The sequence below is a fragment of the Acomys minous genome, assembly GCF_964271855.1.
Source record: "Acomys minous genome assembly, chromosome: 18".
NCBI classification, from domain to species: domain Eukaryota; kingdom Metazoa; phylum Chordata; class Mammalia; order Rodentia; family Muridae; genus Acomys; species Acomys minous.
Window position 1 is genome coordinate 3,876,564 of NC_140501.1, and position 23,859 is coordinate 3,900,422.

Here is a 23,859-nt window from a genome sequence, read left to right on the forward strand (position 1 = left end):
TGATGGAGTACTGAGATGGAGTACTGTGATGGAGTACTGAGATGGAGTACTGTGATGGAACACTGAGATGGAGTACTGTGATGGAGTACTATGATGGAGTACTATGATGGAGTACTGAGATGGAGTACTGTGATGGAGTACTGTGATGGAGTACTGTGATGGAGTACTGAGATGGAGTACTGTGATGGAGTACTGTGATGGAGTACTGTGATGGAGTACTGTGATGGTGTACTGTGATGGAGTACTGTGATGGAGTACTGTGATGGTGTATTGTGATGGAGTACTGTGATGGAGTACTGAGATGGAGTACTGAGATGGAGTACTGTGAGTGAGTACTGTGATGGAGTACTGTGATGGAGCACTGTGATGGAGTACTGAGATGGAGTACTGTGATGGAGTACTGTGATGGAGCACTGTGATGGAGTACTGTGATGGAGTACTGTGATGGAGTACTGTGATGGAGTACTGTGATGGAGTACTGTTACTGTGATGGAGTACTGTGATGGCGGCACACAGACATTGGCAGGTTTTTGGATCTGGGTTGGTTGCTATTTAAGTCCCAGTATGAACTACTGAAGCCAAACACAAATGCCTTCTGTCTCTTGGTGAACATGTAGCATATTAAAATTATTAATTAAACCTAAAATGTTAATGTCAGTACACATATACTTTCAAGTAAACACATTCTCTGGCCCATCTCATGCCTACTTACATACTAACCACATCTCATGCCTACTGACATACTAACCACATCTCATGCCTACTTACATACTAACTGCATATCATGCCTACTTACATACTAACCATATCTCATGCCTACTTACATACTAACTGCACCCATGTTCAGAGACAGATAGTGGTGTGTGCAAGGATACTTTGAAAAGTTATCTTAAGATTGTTTTTGAGACAGGGTCTCATGTAGCCTAAGGCTGGCCTCAGACTTTGAACTCTGGACCATCCTGCCTCTACTCACTACTGCTGGAAGCACAGGTGAGTGCTGGAAGCACAGGTATGTTGGAAGCACAGGTGTGTGTTGGAAGCACAGGTGTGTGTTGGAAGCACAGGTGTGTGTTGGAAGCACAGGTGTGTGTTGGAAGCACAGGTGTGTGTTGGAAGCACAGGTGTGGGCTGGAAGCACAGGTATGTGTTGGAAGCACAGGTGTGGGCTGGAAGCACAGGTGTGGGCTGGAAGCAGAGGTATGTGTTGGAAGCACAGGTGTGGGCTGGAAGCACAGGTATGTGTTGGAAGCACAGGTGTGGGCTGGAAGCACAGGTATGTGTTGGAAGCACAGGTGTGGGCTGGTAGCGCAGGTGTGTGTTGGAAGCACAGGTGTGTGTTGGAAGCACAGGTGTGGGCTGGTAGCGCAGGTGTGTGTTGGAAGCACAGGTGTGTGTTGGAAGCACAGGTGTGGGCTGGAAGCACAGGTATATGTTGGAAGCACAGGTGTGGGCTGGTAGCACAGGTGTGTGTTGGAAGCACAGGTGAGTGCTGGAAGCACAGGTGTGTGTTGGAAGCACAGGTGTGTGTTGGAAGCACAGGTGTGGGCTGGTAGCGCAGGTGTGTGTTGGAAGCACAGGTGTGGGCTGGAACCACAGGTGTGGGCTGGAACCACAGGTGTGTGTTGGAAGCACAGGTGTGTGTTGGAAGCACAGGTGTGTGCTGGAAGCGCAGGTGTGGGCTGGAAGCGCAGGTGTGTGCTGGAAGCACAGGTGTGTGTTGGAAGCACAGGTGTGTGCTGGAAGCGCAGGTGTGTGTTGGAAGCGCAGGTGTGTGTTGGAAGCACAGGTGTGTGTTGGAAGCACAGGTGTGTGTTGGAAGCACAGGTGAGTGCTGGAAGCACAGGTGTGTGCTGGAAGCACAGGTGTGGGCTGGAAGTGCAGGTGTGTTCTGGAACCACAGGCACTTAGCGTACTGTCACTCACCCTCAGTGCCCTCATACCCATAGCCTCTGAAGACTGGCCTTACTTGCTATTTTAGGGGAGTACTGCTCTGAGGGAAGGCAGAATGCTAACACATTTATCTGACTTTCAAGTGCAGATTTTATTGGTGCAGAAAAGGCATCACCTGGGGTTCTGGAAGCAGATGGTCAAGCTGAGGGTTTCACTCTGAGAGAAGCAGGCTGGGCTTGGGTAGCGCGCCTCTGACAAGCAGTTCTGTTCCACCTGTTCTGCTTTTGCTGTTCAAGAAAGTTAGCACTCCAAGATATGACTTCCCTGTTCTCGCTGATGTCAATTTTGGGCTTCTCATTTTTTGGAAAAGTGTTTTTTCCCTCCCATTCTGTTGTTAACAAATGGAAGGCCTTGGGTGTATGTTCAAAAAATTTTTTTTAAACACCATGTAAAATACTAGTAACTGGGCTCTCAATATGACAAGTGGTAACGCCATCCTCATTAAAGATTATGGGCCAAGGCCCACGTTAACAGCTACCAGGATAAAATCTGTGAGTGGAAGTTCTTGACTTGGGTTCAAGTATCCATGCCTCACATTAAAACAAGTCGTGTGCAAAAGCATCTTAGACTCCTGTGTACTGCACTGTGACTGTGACCTCCGGGTCATCTGACCCACAGCTCTGTAGTGTTTTCACACTAAGGCAGGGCTGGTCCTTACAAGTGTGCTCTAAAAACACTCACGGTTGCTCCATAGTGACCATTTCCGTTAGAAAGTATATTTCTAAGCCACGTATAACTCACCACAAACAACTCCCCCTGCTTTGCCAAATACCATATAAATAAAATATCTAGATGGCTTTAAAAATTGTGTCCACAACTATAATGCAGTGGAAATATAATGCAGTATATAGTACAGGGACATCAGGGGCTTGGATGCACTTGAAAGGAGATGGCTAATGCTTGCAAACCAGGTGAAAGTCCCTTCCCCTGAGATGGCTGCTCACCATCTCTGTGTGCAGAGCTGGCGGCTCTGCCTGTCATGGTGGCTCCCTCTAACGGGGACTGCTCTCCTCACAATCCCTTCATGATGGGGTGCAGGGCCTGCCCACCCTTGGGGGAAGAATCAAGTCTAATGGGGGGGGGTTCTTCATGCAACTCTGACAGCAAGGCTTCTCTTCCCCACGCTAGCCCCAGCTTCTCTCTCCCACCTGCGGCGAATCCTGAGGGTCATTCCTCTGAGGTGGGAGGGCTGCCCTCAGATCACCATCCACTCATAGTCTATGTTCTGTTGTAACGGAACAGCGGCATTCTAATGTACGTCCCCTAAGAATGGCTCTTACATTCAAGTGAGAAGGAAGGTAAAGGATGTGGCAAGCCCTCCCCCACTTCTCTTCTGTCCCTGATCTTGTTCCGGTGTGAGTACCAACACACTGAGAGTGCTGTTTCATAAAGAACATCTATGAGATTATGGGTTTTTTTTTTTTCTGTAGCTGTGAAAGAAGGCAAAAGCTAAAGCAAAACCTTAGACTGGAAATGTCCAATGAGAGGCAGAAAGAGAAGAAATAGGCAGAGAAAGCCACAGCCTCATGAAAATGGGGCCAGGGTAGTGTGGAGGAGTGCACAGCTAGCTGCTCAGGGTCCAGTCTCAGATTTTGTTCATGTGCACATGTGTGTGTGTGTCTGCGTGGGTGTGTGTGGTGTGAATGTGTACATGTATGGTGTGAATGCATGTGTATGTATGTACGAGTGTGGAGCTAGAGGTCAATTTAACCAGGGTACTTTTCTCAATCGCTCATCACCTTATTTGGGGGACAGTATCTCTCTGGGATCCAGAGTTCACTGACTTGGCCGGATGGGCTGGGCAGGGGTCCCCACATTCTCCATGACTCCTTCTCCAGTGGTGGGATTTTGGGTCGAGTCAAAATAATGTCTTCAAACTCCCCTGACAAGCACTTTACTGGCTGAGCCGTTCTCCGCCCCTCGGGCGTGCACCACACTGCACTTCCCAGTACTATTGTGCACACACCCTCGCTGCCTTTGCCGGCTGGACTGGAAGGTAGGCTGTGTCTTCTCCATGCCCAGCAGACAGGGCAGGATGGCGCTTGGCCGGTTTGATCACACACTAGGTGTCTGGGTTAGGCACGAGCTTTGGGTCTCCCTCTCTTGAATGCCAAAGCAGCAGCCACATCCACGGGACAGTGTTTGTCCACCGTGGTTTTTCAGGGTCATGGCATGAGCTTGAATTAAATCATAAGGGCACCTAGAAGCCCCATTCTGGTTAAGGCTGCTGCAGAAAGCCCTTTGAGGACTGAGCTCACCTAAGGCATCTGTCTGGTCAGAAAGAACACCACAGAGCACTTGTCTTTGAAAGATCCTGTCTCCATCCACAGGATGCAGCCCCTTGAAGTGCATCTCTAGGTCACCTTGGAGACATCACCACCGGGACCACTTCTGTTTCTACAGGAAAACTGAGCCCCAAAGCCACTGGCATAAGGACTTCAGAAACATACTGGATCCTACTGGATCAAAACATATAAAATCAGGGCCAGATTATTATAGCGTGTACCCTAAGATACCTGGAGTGTTTACAGTGACATGTGTAGGAAGTGACGCTGTGCCTACGTGGGGAACTCTCCCCTGAGGGATCTCACTGCTGAGATCTCTGGGCATGGATCAGAACATAAGAAAAATGTACACGAAAAGCTAATTTAGGTAACAGGAAGACTCTCTTTGTTGTACAAACGGACAACAATCAATGTGTCTATTATTTCCTCATAGTTATTTTGACATCAAGTTTATCTTAAAGTGTTCACAGGCTATGCATTAACAACTCAAGAATGAGCAATGAATGAAAAGACTAAGACATGGCAGGATGAAAGCCGGCGGAGGAAGCTTTATCAAGGAGAGCGGTCATACTCTCTTTATTTCCTTATTACTAAATGCCTCCATCAATGGTTGGGTCTTTATGAGGTGTTTTGCAACTCATAATCACTTTGACTATACTTACTTGCACATTTTTCATTGCCTATGCCCTTTATTATGTAAAGCCCATGAGAAAGGGGCTGTCTCTTCATTGACTCATCCCCAGGACCCCAGCTGTACCGTTCCTAATATCCATGGCCGAGAAGGGGCAAGAAGACACACTGTCACCGAACACAGAGCGCGCGTTTTTAATAAAGGCTGCTGTCCCAGGATAAACCCTGCTTCTTCCAGCCTCAGCCCACTGAGGAAAACCCTGCAGCTGCACACCGAACAGAAGCACCGGGACAAGAGGAATTTTTATCAGGAGAGGAATCCTCCTACTGTACAAGACCAGTGGCAGCCCAGGCACTCTGACATCTTTTTAAATCCCTTCTCTTTTGGAGAACTGTTCATTTAGTGCTTCTGTCTGTTTGAAAGTGTGGTAAAGTGTGCATAAAATCTGCTTTAAACACTGTAGGCGCAGAGTTCAGCGACACGTATCTATTCACTTTGCCACTGTCACCTCAGCCCACCTCCCGGACTTTCCCTCTTAGTTGAAACCTGCACCAATTAAACACCAACTCCGAATTTTCCTTTCTTGACACTAGTGTTCTCACTGCCGGGAACTGAAGCAGGGATTTGTGCACACACGATAGGAACACCCTCTGCCACCAAGCTACACCACCGGCCCTTGTGTCACTGAGATAGCGTCTCATCAGCTCACGCTGGCCTCTGACCCGATACCCTGGTGCCGTAGCCTTCTGGGTGCTGTGGTCCCATACACTGCATTGCACACCGTGCTTAGCAAACCCTAACTGCCTTCCACTTGACCTGCCTTTCTTTCCATCCTTTCTGGGATTTTGCACACGCCCCATCACTGTGCCTTCAGCTGACTTCCTCACTCACTTCTGTGCTTTCACTTAGGAATAAATGGGACTTCGGGTTGATCATTTTGCCCATCTCCTACAGGCTGCCCACACACTCTTTCTTAACTAGTGACTCAGTTTACCCCGAGGTACTTCGGGGGGTGGGGAATGGAGAAAAACTATGTCTTTAAATTCTTTTTTACTGCTAACAAAATAAAAAGCAGAAGTCTGGGATGAGAGGCCTTGCGGCTGACTCTTTCCAGAGCTCCTGGCTGGCAAGAAGATGGCGCCCTCCTGTCCCCACAGCCTAGCTTTTGCTGCTGAGTTGAAATCTGTGTTCCCTTGTCAACCCGGCCAGCCACACGCATTTGCTGACACGAACAAACTTACGCTGTAGGATGTTTTCATCTCTCTTGAAATGGCTAAAATGTTCAAAGCCACAGTCGGAACTCTTTGTTTCTGATCTTTCAGTGCTGAGGACTGGACACATTCCTTCATGTATGCTGGGCAGAGGCTGAGCTGCTGAGCCACATAGCCCAGCCCTGCTGGGACCAAACGCCTGACTGCAGTCTTTCAAATGGGTTGGGGAGCACAGCACTGGCAGACATGGCAGCCCGAGGCCCAACCCTGTCAGCCACCACATACCTGCCCGAACCGCAAGGCATTTATTCTCTATAATTCACTCTCTATAATTTATTCTCTATAATTTGTTATCATCTGGGAAACACATGAGGTACTTCACAAAGCCAGGATGAACATCAGATGAAACTGCATGTGAAGAGCCTGATGTGTGATGGGGGCTTTTGATACAAGGTTGGTTTCCTTCCCTGGGATATTGTTTTAGGATTCATAATCCTCAATCAAATTCGGCTTCAGTTTCTATTTAAATGGGAATATGCTCATTTGTTTTTTTTTTTTTTAACGAGATTAAGATTTTTCAGAATATCAAACCCTCCCCTATCTACAACACATGTGCCAACTGGGCTGAATTTCCTTTTTTTAAAAAATTTTTCATTAAAGTTTTGACTGCCAGCTCATAATAATCATTTTGCAAACTGAAACCGTTTACTGTAAGGATGCCGTCCACAGCCATGCTTGCTGGACAGTGTCCGCCCCAGTGAGAAGCTGATCTCCTGAGGGCAGCACTGCCCATTCCTAGTTGTGCGGGGTCAACCCCGGCAGCCAGGCTCAGCAGCTGCAGCCTGTGGCCAAGCCTCTCTTTTATTCTCGGTACCTCTTATCTGTGTGAGGGAACTCAGGGTCACTCCACTGCTAGGACAGTGCTGCACAACAACACTAAACTTGCTTTTTCATTCTTGGCAGTGATGGGGGTTGAACATGGGACGTCATGGCCGGGAGGCAAGTGCCCTTCCACTGTGCTGCAGCCCCAGCTTCAGAACTCTTTTAATTTCCTAGTCAAAGCCACAAAATGTAAATACTTTCACAAGCTACATTACTTAGTGTTTGTTTCTAGATTACTGTGTTTGGAGAAAAATGACTGTTTATGGACACTTCTATGCACCAATGTTGTTTAACAAATAAATGTCTGGAGTTCAACTTTCAAGCCTTCCCTGCTCACTGCTCCTTGCGGACACATCAGAAGCAGCAGGGGCTTCCCACTTATGCTCAACAAACCAACCCAAAACCTCAACCAAGCTACTCAGAACCCCCTGTCCAGGGCCAGGGCACACGTGGATATTTCTCCCTGTCCAGGGCCAGGGGACATAATGGAATTCTTTTTCTTTACACACACGTCTTGGGTCTTCCCTTCTAGACTTCTGTCCTAGTTCACATTTCGGAGGTCAGACAGAGCCCAGAAGGGAACAGGAGCAACAGGTGCCCAGTCAAGCATAACCTCCCGTCCTGCACCCGGATAACTAAAGCAGTTTCCTGGCCTCATCGTTTAATGCAGAACGACAAGGGCACATGTGAGATGCGTGACTGACGGGACAGTTATGAAATTAACACTAGAAAAATACTTGTACAAAAACAAGGTTGAGCCTCTCAGAGCATTTTTTTTTGGTTAGTCACAAACTCCTCCTGGTCTAAGGAGGAAGCAAAGCTCCATATTTCATAAACTATGTATGGCTAGAAACTTCATGCGAACCAGGCTTCGGTGGAACAAAAGAGGCCTAAATGTAGTGTTAGGAGACTAGTGTTCCCGTCCTTGCACAATCGTGAGCACGTCGCTCTTGGTTGCTTTTTATTATAAGACGGAGCTTAAGAAGTTTAGAGAAGTCTGGAAGCTGGCTCTGCTCCTCAGCAGTGTGACCTTGGGCATGTCGCTTGGCACTTCGAATGGCCCCTTCTGGACATTTCTGTCTTCACATCGAAGGCCGTGCGTGATGTTTGGCACATGGCAGATGCTTCAGGCAGGGTGCTGGCCTGGGTTACATCTGTGCTGCCTCTTTGTGTGCTATATCAGCCTTGCGGTCTTTCCCTGATCATCTACAGCGCCCTCTCAGGCAGGCAGCGCCTCTAATCACGTTCTAGGCTTGCTTACTTTGCCAAATTATGTGAGGTGGGCCAGGCACGTTGCTGACTGATTCCAGCTCCTATTACAATTTATAATGTAACCTGTACCACATATAAATGTCTTCCTGGGGCTGGGGAGAAAGCTTCGTGGGAAAGGTGCCTGCCTCACAAGCACGGGAGCGCCAGACGCAGTGCTGTCCTTACTGGGCGGGCACAGTTACAGCCTCAGTGCTTGGAGGGCAGGAGGAGGACGCCTGGGGCTTGCTGGCCAGCCAGGCTAGCTAAAAGAGTGAGCGCCAGGCTCACTGACAGGCACTACAGCAAAAAACCAATAAGGTGAAGAGTGATTGGGATAGACATTTGCTGTCACCCTCTAGACTCAACATGTGTGTGTACCTGCACACACATACCTACACACATATGATCATACACACACACACACACACACACACACACACACACACACACACACACAACTTTTGATTCCACAGGTATGGCGTTGCAGTTAAGTTTGCTCTTTGGAGTGACTTACATCTGAATGATTTAACCAAAGCTGTTCCCTCAGACATGATGTGCCGTGACTACAGGAGTGGTATTGTGCAGCAGTCACTTTAACGAGGCTGCTTTTGCCTGGTGGCACTCAGAGGAAGGACAGCAGGTCACCAAGAAGAGACTTGATACCCTATGAACATATACAGGGGGAGGAGGTCTCCCTCAGTCACAGACATAGGGGAGGGGAGTAGGGGGAAAGTGGGAGGGAGGGAGGAATGGGAGGATACCAGGGATGGGATAACCACTGAGATGTAATATGAATGAATTAATAAAATATATATATTAAAAAAAGAAACACCGCATGGGGAAGAATAGCGAGTATCTATACGTGATACAGGAAGCTTATCAACTTGGGCTCCGCATGTCTGAGTACCTCAGAGCACGGGGCGACGGTAAGACAAACAACAGACTATTGAAGGCCAAAGAAACAGACCAAGAGTCACAGTCCATCAGTTCGATGCTGAAGCGCCACGGATTGCAATGGCTGGAGCAGCTTAGAGTTCGTCATTAGCCCTTGTCAGAGAAAACCAGTCGTCCAGCCTGACCTCCACAGACCACAAAGTGTCAGCCGGGAGCTGTCACGGAGGAGGGCCGGGTGGCAGGCAGCCTCTCTGGCCTTGCTCAGTGATAAGTCATCCCCCACCTCCGGTTTCTTTCTTCCCTCAGTCCTGATTTTAGCACCTCACTAACAGGAGCCGCCTCACGGTGAACTGCTACCCAGGCTCTCCCAGCTGCCACACACGCTCCATGGACACAGTTTGCTGGGTCTCCTCTATTCAATTTTATTTTTTATGAGTGACCACAGCATTTTCTGCTTCTTAGCTCATCTGAGATAATCTGTTACCCTATTTAAATCTGTTCTAACTGTAGCATCTCTTTAAAAATTTGATATATTAGATGTGTGTGTATATGTGCATGTGTACATGTGTGTACATATGTGTGCATGTGTGTACACGAGCATCGTGTGTGTGTGTGTGTGTGTAGAATAAAAGGTAGATTATTGAATCTACTAACTTAAAAAATTCTACATTGGTATTGTAGATTGATGGAAATTTAAGACTTCTGATTGACGGAAATTTAAGACTTCAACTTTTGCTTCACATTGATATGAACTTAAATTGTATATTCCATTCATTTTTGCCTTATGTATTGTATGTTATATGTTGACAAAATATTGTATATTGTATGTCAAAAATTTACGTTCTTTTTGTTCAATGTTTATTTGATGTATTATTCATGTACCACTAATGTCTTATAAAAAACTGTTTGAAATCATCGGGGATAAAAGTTGGTATTTAGTTACGTAAAAATCCTATTAGATACTCACTTTGTTATAGAGCAGGTTTGTTTAATAGCTTGTCTATGTCTTCAAAGAAATAGATTGATAACTGTAAAAATAGATAGATTTGCTCTTCAAACTCTTCAGAGATCCACAGAATATGGCATTTAATGATGAGGGCTTTCCTGACAGAGAGAGACATCCGCTCCTGGCCGCCTCTCCATTTGCATCATTGAAGATGGGGGCTTCAAGAGACGCTGGTGACAGAATGGTCACTAGACGGAAAAACTGCTCTGCTACTGCTCTTATCTCTACGGCTGATGACAGGCTGACTGTCTGCAACGATCAACAATGATGCTGAAAAGATGACTGTCCAGCTTTAAAGAGAACAGATGGACCAGACCGTCGGATTTCCTGCTTCAAAAAGCAGTTCATTGGATGTTTTGGGCCGAAAGGCTGAAGACTGATTGCCCCAATGAAGGAGAGAATTCGGTGACTATCCAGGCAGTCTGCTCTCTCTGTACTCTGCAACTTGGAAGTTGCCTGCCAACACTTCCTTTATTAGATAGATTTTCCTTCTTGGGTCTCTGATGGGATTAAAGACTAGATAGCCACAGTGTTACTAGAAGCTTTAGTAGATTAATAATTACAATTTCTCATGAAAGAAAAGGACTCTCTTTGATAGGATAGTGGTATACTTTCCCTTAGGTTAACAAGTATAAAAGGACTTTGTTATGTTCTTGATTCCTGATGAGTATGTATATATGTATATATGTGTATATAGTTCTTAATTTTTTAGAGAGAAGGGTGAGGTGTAGGATAGATTAAGCTTTGTCGCAGGTGGAAGCAGTCTTGGTGGGCTTTACCCTTAGGGCACACCATGAATACCTTGTGAGAGACTGTTTGGAGCCTTCCTGGGCTTGGAATTCAGGAAGCCTACCTAGGAACCCCACCGTGGCTATTGTTTTCCTAATTGACCCTCGAAGGGAGAAGGGACCGCCCTTTGCATATGACTGGGAAGAGGTAGAAGGAGAGAAGGAGAAGGCGCGGAGAGAGAGGAAAGGACCGGACCAGCTCGTGGGACTGAAACACCTAAGGACCCGTCCTGCCGAACGGATTCCAGGAGGTTTTAATCTTCTGTCCCTTTAACCTTTTTTTCCTTCTTGTATATGCTAGTTGGGTTGTATAATAAAGTTTAATTGTTAATAAACTGAGCCAATGTGTGTGTGTGTGTGTGTGTGTGTGTGTGTGTGTGTGTGTACACGTTAGGTCTTCAGGCTTGGTTGCAAGTTCCTTACTTGCTGAGCTGCCTTGCCAGCCCCGAGACTGATCCCACGATCCTTTCTAGGCTATGCATTCTACAGGGGCCGTGTATAACAGGAGTGGGGTTGGGGGAGTGGGGGGTGAGAGTGGGGGGGTGGGGGTGGGGGGCAGGGGTGGGGGGCTGAGGAGTAAGGGGGTGGGGGTGGAAGTGGGGGGGGCAGTGAATCTGCAATACTCTGGATCTGTCCCACCTGCTAAAGGCTTCACCTCCGGCTAAGCATCACTGGGCAATGATGGCAACCTTTGAGGGGCAAATTGTCACTGGAGAACTAGGTCTCGGAAGGTGGCCCCTGAAGGGAATATCCTGACCTGTTCTCTCCCAGTCTCTCTTTTGCTCCCAGGCTGCCATGAGGTGAGCACCCCTCTCATGACATACCATGCTGGTCCACCCCCCAAAGCAATGGGCCAATGGACCACGACTGAGGTGCCAACTCAGTCCCCATGAAGTCGATCATTTTAGGTATTTAGGCACACGGCAGGAAGTTAACTGAGACAAGTGTAAGGTCCAGTCCGGCCCCTGCTACCTCTGAAGGCCATAACCAAGCGCAAGCCTTCATTGAGATGTGGTAGCGACAACAGAGCCCATGTTACAGGCTTAAATGTGGTGGTAACATGTAAAGCAACATGCTTCTGAATTCCCTTTTCCTATCACCCCACCCTTGTTTCTACCACTCATTTATTTCATGTGTACAGGTCTTCCAGTGCTTGTGAATATGTGCGTGATACACATGTACACGTGTGCACATGCATGTGAGGCCAGAGGTCAATCTCAGACGTCCTCAATTGCTTTCCACTGTGTGTGTGAGCACATGTGGAGTGTGCGAGTATGTGTGAGTGAGTAAGTGTGTGTGTGTGTGTGTGTGTGTGTGTGTGTGTGTGTGTGTACATGTGGGAGCCAGATGTTGACATCTGGTGTCTTCCTTAGCCACTCACTACTTTATTCTTTTGAGACAAGGTCTCTTGCTGAATCTGGAGTTGAAAGATTCTATTAGGCTAGCTGGCCAGTAGCTCCTGGATTGCACGTGTCTCTGCTGGGGTTCCAGATGTGTGCCACCACACTCAGCTTTTTACATGGGTTGCTGAAGCTCTACACCCGGGTCTTGACATTTGAGTAGCCAGCACCTTACTGATGAGCCTCTCTCTAGTCCGTTTGCCTCCTGCTTTGAGGTAGAGTGTCTCACTAAGCTTGGAGCTTGCATATTTGACTAGCCCGGCTGATCAGCAAGACCCAGCCACCTTCCTGCCTCCACCGTCCCACTGTGGGATGACAGGTGTAGCTCTGCATCCACCCTTTACCTGGGCTCTGGGGGACTGAGCGCAGCTGCTGAAGCTTGCACAGCTAGTGTCTCACTGGCAAAGCCACCTTCCTGGGTCCTGTTACATCCTTGCCAAGTCAGTCTGCACCTTACCATCTCCCAGTCTCCCCCACGTCCTGAGGAGGTGTGCCCCCATCTCCCCCACGTCCTGAGGAGGTGTGCCCCCATATCCCCCATGTTCTGAGGAGGTGTGCCCCCATCTCCCCCATGTTCTGAGGAGGTGTGCCCCTGGCTGCTTTAGGGATGGAGTCTTACCTTGACCTTATTTTCCATGCAGTGATGTTTACATATGGGGCTTCATGTTCTTAGGGCATGTTCCTGATGATTTCACACCTCCTCCCTGAGCCACTGATCCCTAATTATCTCTGGCATCACCCCCCCCCCCCAACTGCAACAGAGTCTGCAATCATCCGTGGATGAAAACACAGTGGCCTTGGCAGTCACTGCCTCTTCCAGTTCTGGTAAGTGCAGGCACAGCCTCTCAGCACTACCCCCCCCCCCCAAACACATACAAAGGCTGGCCACTTCCCCAGCACTTGGGCAGGACGGCAAAAGCATCAGATTTGGGTGCAGAATGGAGTGAACATTTGTTTTGTCTGGAGTAGCTGTTCTGGAGAAAAGCCCTGTCCACCACTGAGTTCATGCCCTGCAGCTAGTCTGTCCTCCCTGAGGATGACACACACAGGACGAACTGCACATCCATATGCAGGCAGCTCCAAGCCGGCAGCCTAAAACTTGAGAGGTGGTGCATGGCTTTACCAACAGAAGCCAAAATACTCCGAGGAATATGACCTGCTAAAAAAACAAAAACAAAACTCCTTCCCCAAAGACCCAACCAAAGGCAAGAGATTGTGGGGTTTAAAGCACCAGGCATGAGTGCCACCTCCGACAGGTCAGCGGCTGGCAACCTCAGCTGCTGTGTGTCTTCAGGTGCTACATACAACAGAGGTGTTCCCAAGATCCTTACCACGAAGTGGGAGGTATTCACGAAAAATGAAACTGTGCTGGGTCCCAGCACTTACATAACTCACGTTCCCTAAGGAATCTGCAGGTGCTTTCATTAATTAAGCCTCCCTGCACCCCCCCCCCCCAAGAGCTGCATCTGAGGCCAGAAAAGGCCTGTTGTCTCTCAATTTCCTGATTTCTCTTGAGTGTGTGCCCACCCACGTGTATACAATGCGTGCAAATGCTAGTGCATGTATATCATGATGCACGTGTGTGTACAATGTGTGTGAATGCTAGTGCATGGGTGTCATGATGCATGTGTGTACAATGTGTGAATGCTAGTGCACGTGTCATGATGCACATGTGTGTAAAATGTGTGTGAATGCTAGTGTGTGTCTTGATGCACATGTGTGTAAAATGTGTGTGAATGCTAGTGTGTGTGTCTTGATGCATGCGTGTACAATGTGTGTGAATGCTACTGCATGTGTGTGATGGTGCACATGTGTGTACAACGTGTGTGAATGCTAGTGCATGTGTGTCTTGATGCATGTGCACACAGTGTGTGAATGCTACTGCACGTGTGTTATGGTGCACATGTGTGTGGGACTTGATCGTTTCCTTCTACTGTGAGTTCTGGGGCTCATATCCTCAGGCTTGTGAGGTGAGTACTTTTTACCTGCTGGGCCATCTCACCAGCTTATTCTCTGCCTACGAACAGAAAAGAAAAAGAAAGGAAAAGAAAAGAAAAGAAAAGGAAAGGAAAAATGACCCCTCCCTCTATGTTGCTCCTTATCTATCCAGGCCCGACAGTGTACGCTCATCTTTGAAAACACGTTCCCCCTGCTAGTAAATCTAGACTCCATTCTGCACTCTGGAAGTTAGATCCAGACAGCGAGCGGCTCACACTAAACACGCACGCACCATATTTAAAGAGCCTGGCGGTGAAAGTTGGGAGAGCAAGGACTGCATCCAGCACGCAGCACACTAGGGTAGGTTCTGATGGTTTGCAATGGTTTGCGGTGCTCGCTTTTTGGGGAGAACATCCCTGTGGCCCAGCACTTCCCTGCCCTCAGCTCTCAGCACTGGGCAGACTATGAGGAAGGGGTGTTTGGCCATTTGCTCCTCTGCATGGGGGCTGGCCACTCGGGTGTGTATTTCAGGAGAGAGGTCCGACGGAGGGTGGCCACCCCCCACCCTGGGCTTTGCAGAACCAGGGTACTGTCTTGTGAGACAAACACGGGCCCTAAAAATGGGTCAAGTGATGATCCTGGGAAATGCTGAGGGCCTCCTACATTTGTCTGAATATAGTCCCAACAGATGGCACCGCATAATGCAAGTCCTGCAAGGCTGAGCTGGGGGGGGGGGAGGAGAAGCAGAACACCCTTACCTCTGTGGCTCTGGGAAATGTCCACAGTGACAGTCAGGAGTGAGTGAGGTGAGACCCTGTTCCTTAAAAGTAGTTCTTAGTAAGGCCAGTTAAAACACAGTGTATGATTCTCGTTACAAGCAACGATACCATTTTTTTTCTGGCCGGATATTTTTGAGGTTGAATGTCAGATATAACAAACCTATATCTGGTGTGTCTGAAAAAAATGAAAACTTCTAGCTTATGAGATATTTTGATAAAAAGATGGGGGCTGGTGAGACGGCTCAGAGGGTATGGGCCCTGGATGCAGAGTCTGAGGGCCTGAGTTCGGTCCCAAGATCCCGCATGGTGGAAGGCGAGAACCAACTCCTGCAAGCTGTCTTTTGAGCTCCACATACATGCTGTGGTGTGTATACATGCACACACACACACACACACACACACACACACACACACAGAGTTTAAAGGATGGTGCTAAATACATGATATATACACTATCAACTAATTTTCAGTAGACTTTTCTTAAGGCTAAATATCCGTTGAGCGGGCCTCCTCTCCCGAGGAGTGTACAGGAAGGTGTGATGGAGTGGGAAGGCCATGACCACATACACGGATCAGCGTGCTTCAGCGACATGGATTACGTGTTAGTTCACTCTGTGCTGGCAGTCATGTGACCTCAGTTTTGAAGGCACCGTGTGGGGGCTCCAGAGATTGCTAATGCTCAGGCTGTAATTGGTTTTTTCCCCTACACATCCCACAAATTGGAACAAACTGGTGGGTGGCGACCCTTCTCCATCCACAGAAGCGTGATGCAGAGCCAAGGCCAGAGGGGTCTCCTCACGGCTGAGCGGACCAGCCGGGGTGGCGGTGGGGATGGGGCCACGATGATTGGGGCAGGCACACTGGGCGCCTATGGCCAGGAGGCCACCAAGCTGCTGCTTTGGAAGGAATTCGGAGCCCACGCAATGACTTCCTGTGGTGACCTCTCACACCGTCCTACATCTCCTTCTGCCTCCTGAAACTTCCTTCAGACAGGTTTTGTCACAGCATGGCGGTGTTTAGACTTTTGTCTGCGGCTTTAAGTTATACTCCTATGAAGTGTGAGGCTAAGTGGGCCACTTGCGGGCTGCCACTGTCCAGTGTGGGATCTTGTTAAGACTTTTCAAGTCTCTGCAGCCTTTCCTGGCCTGGAGCCCATGTGCTCAGCACTCTTAGCTTCTGCTCACAGGACTATTCTGCTTGAGAGCCCCAAAGTGGCCGAAGGGCTAAATCCTTTAACCTGGCGTTAAGGTCACTGCCAACTGGAGTCAGACACACTTGGGGCCGCACTACCCGGTGACCAATCTGATGGCTGGCTCTCCTCCAGCTAAACTCCCCTCCCCTCGGCTGCACCTGTGCACTCATCTTGCCCGGAGGGGCTTCAGGCTTGTGCAGACATGGTTCCTGAGGAAGTCAGAGGACAAGAGTATTCTGTACCGGGGCCTCAGGGAGACCTGGCACAAGCTGGATTTTAATTGGGCCCTTAAAGGGATAGCGGCTCAAGGGAACGGAATGGCCTCTGAATATGAGCAAGGCAGCAGAAATGGAAAATATATTTATGTCTCCTCTTTCTCAGATAACAGACATTGATTTTGAAAATCCAAAATCCTGAAAAAGCGTGTGCATCAGGGTTCTGTAATCACTTAGGATTCAGGAATTTTAATCCACACCTTTCTCTCTTCATAGATAAATGTCTATAATAAACAAACTAGGTAAGCCACACGCTAGGCTGTTTACTCCGAGTCTCTTATTAAACGGAGGGGCCTCTACTTCACACATTCCAGCCTCGTGTCTCGGCTGAGACTGGTCAGTGTGCACATTACTTCAGGGTTCTGTTTGCTGCCAAGGCATCCTGAGATTGGTAGATGCTAGTCATCAAATCTACACAAGAAAAGTGCCACACACCCACTCTACTAAGACAGCTGGCTAACTCTTTCTTAGATTTATTTTTTAGAAATTATAGATAACTTTCTTTGATTATAACATCACCTAACTTTAATTGTGGTGAGGTCTACTGTATAATTTCTTTTTTTCTTTTTCTTTTTAACAAGGAATATCAAATCATTTTATTTAACTTTTTAAATTTTATTTAATTTTTATTATTAAAATTTATTATTCAGATTACATCCCGATTATTATCCCTTGACTTGTATCTTCCAGTTCCCCCCTCTCCCTCTCTCACCCTACTCCCCTCCCCTAGACCTGTGACAGAAAGGGATCTCCTCCCACACCAATGTCCACAGCCTAGCAGGTCCCATCCGGAATGCCTGCTTCCTGGCACTTATCTAACTAGCTGGCCTCTGTGCCCACGTTCTTCTTCCCAGTTTACTATTCTCCTTAGTTGGGGACAGTGGCAAGGCTGCTTCCTGCCTCCTACTGTGAGCCCCACTTGACTGTTGTTACACTGTGAGGTGTGACTTTCGTATATTCATGATTACACAGACACAGGAGCAAGGCCTCCGTAGCCAGACGGCCTGCTTTAAACCCTACACAGCCACGTATTAGTCACTGAGCTAACGCAGGCACATTTTTGTTTTAGTTTTATTATCTATAAAGTGAGAAAGATGAACATTTTACCAGTCTCATAAAACCACAGTGAAGACCAAATGGGCATCTATTTTACACACACACACACACACACACACACACTACAATATATAATAAGGTCAAATATATAGGGAACATAGAATCATACCTGCTATAGAGTGAGGTTTATATTACTATTATTAGGCATATTCTAATATATTGAGATCAAAAGATATTAATTGAACTAGAATATAGCTAAATAATTTTGCTTGTTATATTTTTGCTACATTCCTAGAGCTAAGCAGCCATTTCTTCAAAAAAAAAAAAAATCCTGAATGCATTTATAGTCCGTCTATCTCAAACTGCCGGTGTGAGGTTGTGCACCTTCTCCAGGTGTGCACCTTCTCCAGGTGTGCACCTTCTCCAGGTGTGCACCTTCTCCAGGTGTGCACCTTCTACAGGTGGTCCAGCTGTGCTGTGCTTCCTGGGCCCGGGGTAAAGAGGCCTGGGTGGAAAGGCTGCCCCGGGGATTGTGGCCAGCGCTCTTTCTCCTTTGAATGTCTTGTATCTAGTTAGGAGCACCCACGACGCCTGCAGTGATTGACATGGCCATCTGAATCAGCCAAGACACCACTGAAACTGCACTGCATTTTGTGACCAACAGGGATGGCTCCTGAAGAACAGGAGGGGAGTCCTGGTCACCCAGGGAGCACCACCCTCCCCAGCCCCACGTCCTCCTTCCTGACCCCCTGATGCGGGTCTGCAACACTCACAAATCTCCAAGGCCACCTATCTGGTCCTGAGCACCTATTGGCCTATTGACTTTTGTGAGTCACATGGGCCGGGTTCAATTGGCATTTACAGAGTGAACTTAAACAAGATGACAACTTGCCATTTCACAAGTCATTAACCACCTCTGCGCTTCCTGCTCTTAGGCCCTGAGAGCTCTTCAACGACGTTCATTGAGATAAATAATATTGTATCCGGAAACTTGTAGTGCAGCGGTCTGCTTTTCTGTGATCCCCGCCCCCACAGGTGTAAGCAGACCTTTGCAGGAACTGACACCCCAGTCTCTTTACCATCAGTGCCTCCCGGGGTGGGCGACAGACAGCTGTCTACCAGATCATAAGACTCAGGGGGAATCCAGGATTGGGGCAGCCACTCCGGTCTCCCTTGGTTTCCCTCCTCTGGATTAAAGCAAAGATAAACTTGCTAGTTCCTTTACCAATACACCCGGAAGGCAGAACACCCCTTCCGGTGGACCGTGTGCTCCTTAGCGGAAGCCCTGCCCCCCCTACTTTTAGGACTTCGGTTCTGTCTACAAACAGCACTGAAGAACCAGGCCAGGAAACTATCACGGGTGCTCGTGTGACACAGGCAGGGGATTCACTTCTAAAGCGGCTCTTTATCTTGCCCCCTTCCTTTCTTAGCCAAGAGGTCTGAGGGCCCGAGCTGCTCAACCTGTCATAAAGTGTAGGGGGGACTTCACTGCAGGTACTCCTATAGGACATCAGGACCTTGTGTTCCTAGGACCAGAGTTTCTAACATAAACTAGATCAAACTGGCAGGACTTAGGCGTACAAAGCAGGCATCTGGCTCAACTGCCCTACACGAGGGAGGGAGCGTGGGAGCAGGACGGGCTTTGAACCCACTTACAAGGCGGCAGAGCCTCACCTTTCCCCCATCCCTGCTTAAAACCACTGAACCAACCCACCAACCGAGTAACAAACTGGAACCCATCTCCCCAGGTAAGGGACTTATTTGCTGCTCTTTGTGATGGTGTTAGGAGCCAAGCTGGTGTCCCGTTTCCCACCCCCACCCCTTCCCGGGAGTGAGCCTGGCACTTGTGAAGAGCAGTGAGGTGGTGACTGTGCCCTCTGTCTCTGCTGCCCACTGTCCTGGCTTCCTCCCTTCATCCCCCTACCCCCAGGCCTGCCTCTGGGGTTCCTGCCAGTCCAGAGCACTGGGGTCACTGGAGTTGAAGTCTGGAAACAGCCATCTACGCCCAGGCACAATCTCCCCCAGTGTTTAACTCACCGCTTCCCCCATTTGCCTGGCCCTCCTCCAGTGCCCTAACCTACTTTGTATTTATTTATTTATTTTTAAATCTTTTTCACCCTTTCTCAGCACTCAGTTGAGTTTGTTTAAAACAAAACAAAACACAAAATGAAACAAAACAAAACAAAACAAAAAAACCAAAAAACCCTAAAATTATTCTATGAAGGGAGGAGCTTCGTGTGGACATGCTTTTCTAGGTGAGATGAGAGGCCACTTCTGCCACTCACACTTGTCCCTCATGGGCCCGCAAGCGTGTGTGTAAACGGGCTGGGCAGAGTCAGGGACACAGTCAGCTTATGACCACAGAGTAGGAAACAGCCCATTGGCTCTCCCCACTGAGAATTCTCCCCAGGCTCCTAGTGGCACATGCATTAAGCCAACACAGTGAACTCTCAGACTCAGTTAAAGCAGCCGCGGCGAGGCCAGCGGTAGCGAGCTGGTCTCCCTGGAGCGGCGTGGCTCGTATGCCGGATCTGACCAGATCTTCCAGTGGATACTGAGTCAGCACCTCTGACCAAGGTCAGTGTTCGCAGGAATTTATTCAGACCTCAAATTTGACACTTAGGATATGGGAGGAGAATTTTCATTTTCCTCCCATCACGGAATGAGCCAAATCGAAAAGTTGAAAAGTGGGGCTGGCTAGGGAGCACCCACAGGCGAGGTCCTCCACTTCTTACGTGGCAACTCACAAACCACTGGACAAGCAATGCTGCACTAGAAGGAATTTAAGCCTGTCAGGTTAATTACACAATATTAGGTACGAAAACAAACAGTGCAACACAAAACATAGCTACATCATTATTTGCAGTAAATGTTAACTCTAAATAAGTGCAACCTGTCCACAAACGCTTGCCATAAAACTAATCAGAAAAAATAAAATTTGATGGATAAACATGAAAAAAAAATTCTCCACCGAGAATTTTTTTTTTAAATATCAGCACTCATTTAGAGTTCGGGATTCGTGAAAGAAAGCTTTAAAAGGAGCAAACCTGATTGGCTGTGGCTGTTGCTGCGAAGGGGACACTTGTTGCAGGAGTTGTTGCTGCAGAGACAGTGGCGGACGTAGCGCTGTGCATCATGGGTACTTTCAGGAGGGGAACCATGGAAGCAATGAACAGGAGGGTGTAGCATTATGGGGATAGAAGTGGTATTTTGGCATGGTGAATATCAGAGCAGCAAGCCATCATGGGTTAAACCAGCAGATGGCATGCAGTCACAATGCAAAGCAGGGAAGCATGGGAGAGAAATAAAAAGGGAAAATAGCTTATTACAAGTACAATTAAAGGAAGTTTCCAAACACAATCAGTGATTCCCAGAAAGGCCAAAGCACACCGCTTTGATCGATGTATTTATAAACACTTTGCTTCCAACAGAGCCATTCCCAATTCAGGGTGCACCGTGACTGCTTCTTGGAATATGACAGGCAATAGCCAATGAATGATAAGCAAAGTAAACCAATCATAAATTTTCAAACAGCAAAGGCTCAATAGGCCTAATTTAAGATAAGATGAGCTTTGGAATTAATTGTGGCTAAACTAAAAAAAAAATATTTTTCTCTTAAATTTGGAATCGCATCTGTAAACTGGAATTTCAGTGGATTTTTTTTTTTTTTTTTTTTTTTTTTTGGGTCACTGAACAGTGAGACAAGAGAAATGGCCTTGGTGTAAATACTAGAGCTGTTACTATAAAGTAACCAGGTCGATTTTGGCAATGTTTACGTTCTGAGTTCCTAAGTGAAACAAACCAGATGTCCTGAAGACAGACTTTTGTGCCAAGGCCTTGAATGTGAGAGAAGACTCCACTATTAAAATTCCCCATCTGAGGGAATGTGGAGGCACAGAAAACAAACAAACAAACAAACCAAAAAATGAAAAAATAAAATGACCCAAAACCATCACAAATACTCTAAAAAAAGATAATCAAGCAAGAAAGTTTGGACACTTGATTTTTAAAATACATCCATGCATATTTTTTTTCAAAAATAAATACTTCTGGGAAACTCTGATAACTGTAACACACAGCAAAGAGGAGATAGAGGCACACCATGAAACTTTAAAACACCGATGAAATTAGCCTGCCTCTGCTTGCCTCATGCTAAACCCGAGAAACTATAAAGAGAAACAACACAAGTCATTAAAAAGCACACTTGCCCTGTGGCTTATGTCTCTGTAGTGACTGTTCTAGCATAAGAGGGCACATTAAAACCATCATTTTCTTAATCACACAAGCATAGCTTACACGTTAACTCTAAAGCCATTAAGCCTTCAGATCTACTTCCTAAAGCATTTTTCTACCATCTCTGAAATAAGTAAATGTCACACAGTGAAGGCATTGTACATCATATAAGAGACAAATAAAAAAAGGTTGAAACCTACCAATACTGGTAGCGGGTGTCATGCACAAAACTGACCCTGAAGTCATGCAATGGGGGGGTGGAAAAAGTGAATAAAAGGGAAAGAAACAGGTTAGCGGTTTAGAGTTAACATTCAAAGTGAGATTGAAGCACAAGCAGAAATAAGTAGGGTTAGTCTACACAGTTCTTAGGGCCGTTCACGCCATCAGGATAGACACAGGTAAATCCAACTTACTTTAAGCCACTAAGATCCCCAGTCCCATCCTTTGGTCCTCCCTCCCCTTTCTGGTCTATGTCGACATGAGTCTAATAAGGATGACATGTGATGGTACCACAGTGTCCTTTTTTAAAGACCTCAAAGTATTTTACAGACATTAATCAAGTTAATCCTGTAAGGTGGAGAGTAGGTATTTTACAGATGAAAAATCTGAGGCACAGTAACTCCTCCAAGGTCGTGTGCAGTGCGAGTCAAGGGCGAGGGCAGAGATAGAGCTCCATGCTAAATTCAGGTCAGATTTGATGCATGCTAGGATGCGCTACACTCACTGTGTTAGAAGTCTGTTTGGTGATGCAAGGTATTGTGTCTACAGCGATGTGTAAACAAAAAAAAAAAGTGACTTAAGATCTCATCTCCTTTAAATTAAAGCCTTGCTATGTAGGTCCGGGATCTATTCTGGCTGTGAGCGTCACTGTGGCAAAGGGATGGCACACAATGGTGACGTGTGAGTGCCACTCAAGTGGCTGTACGGATCTGAGACCTCACTGGGACCCCGGTGAGAGACTTCGATTTCGGTCACGGCCGTTCCAAGGAAGCTTCCAAGGGATGGAAGAGTTGGGAAATCTCCGGCTGGTGTCTAGGCTGGTGGGTGGGTGAGGGAAGGAGACAAGCTCAGCGCATCCTTGGGAGGAGCTGGGTTACCTGTGGGTGCTCTTAACAACGTACATGTCATGCAACTCTGACCATGAACAGTGACGCAAGTCGGGAGGATGGAACAGATGTGCTGTGGGCGCTGAGGGGTTATGTGGTGCCGGTTATGTTCCTCAGGATGCAGTTCAGGGCCACACAGGTGTCAGAGTGGTGTTTTTAATGAGTGCTATGTGCGTCTGTTGCAGGTTTTGGAACTACGCATTGAGAGGCTGGATGTGAGTCTGGAAACTACGTCTCCTTTTTCACTTTGATAAGGGCTTGCTGCTTGATCTCTGTTTTGACCGGGCCGACACTACTGACTTAGGGAAAGGCTATTTACATGGGGCTACCACTGGCTTCTTTAACAGAGATGTGCGTGTACATCCAACTTTGCACACGCACCAAGACACTCAGATGTGCTCACACGCTTCAAAGCCGTTGCAGCTAACGCCATCTCCTCCGGCCCTATCTTTCGGTTTTTCACAAGTGTCTAGACAGTTCCTTCCATATCCGTTTTCCACTACCTTGCTGCCGTCTGTCCTTCAGTCCTCTCCAATATGGTTTTATGTTCGCTCTATTTTGCCCAGGTTAACAGAACATTGTTTCAGCTCATCCACAATTTCAGGGCCATTTTGCACTTGCCTACACCTTGCAAACTGAGCCACTTTCTTCCTTTGAATTCTTAGACGCACACGCACATACTTCTCTAAAAGCTTGTGATGAATTCTATCTGTATCTATATCTATACCTACATCTATATCTATATGCTGGGGATTTTAGATCTGTCCTGGGTCCTTTTAAATTTTCATTTGTTTCTGCTCTGTGAGCCTTCCAGGTGGCCTTCAACCTGCCCATTCAAAGCTACCAGTGATCTGATGTCTTTCACGGTTGTGTCCTGCCAGATCACAGGCCTCCTTACCTCACTGCTCTGCGGGCTCTCTGCCTGGGTTTCATGCTGAGCAGTGCTCCTCCCACACTGTCTCCCCCACAACTGGAAACACCT

At 47.4% G+C, this 23,859-nt stretch overlaps 1 protein-coding gene across 9 annotated transcripts in view; it reads right to left on the minus strand.

Moving 5' to 3' along the window:
• Positions 1 to 23,859, minus strand: part of MBNL2 (muscleblind like splicing regulator 2) — a 158,321-nt gene that overhangs the window by 9,620 nt on the left and 124,842 nt on the right. For 4 of the 9 annotated variants that reach the window (XM_084767666.1, XM_084767659.1, XM_084767663.1 and 1 more), the window contains 2 exons: positions 21,972 to 22,007; positions 20,586 to 20,680 (listed from right to left, as the gene is read on the minus strand). The exons of 3 other annotated variants lie outside the window; for them this stretch is intronic. In XM_084767666.1, the coding sequence (XP_084623792.1) occupies positions 20,586 to 20,680; positions 21,972 to 22,007 (131 nt within the window). The remainder of the gene's footprint in view (positions 1 to 20,585; positions 20,681 to 21,971; positions 22,008 to 23,859) is intronic. 2 more of the 9 variants (XM_084767662.1, XM_084767665.1) reach the window with 1 other exon arrangement.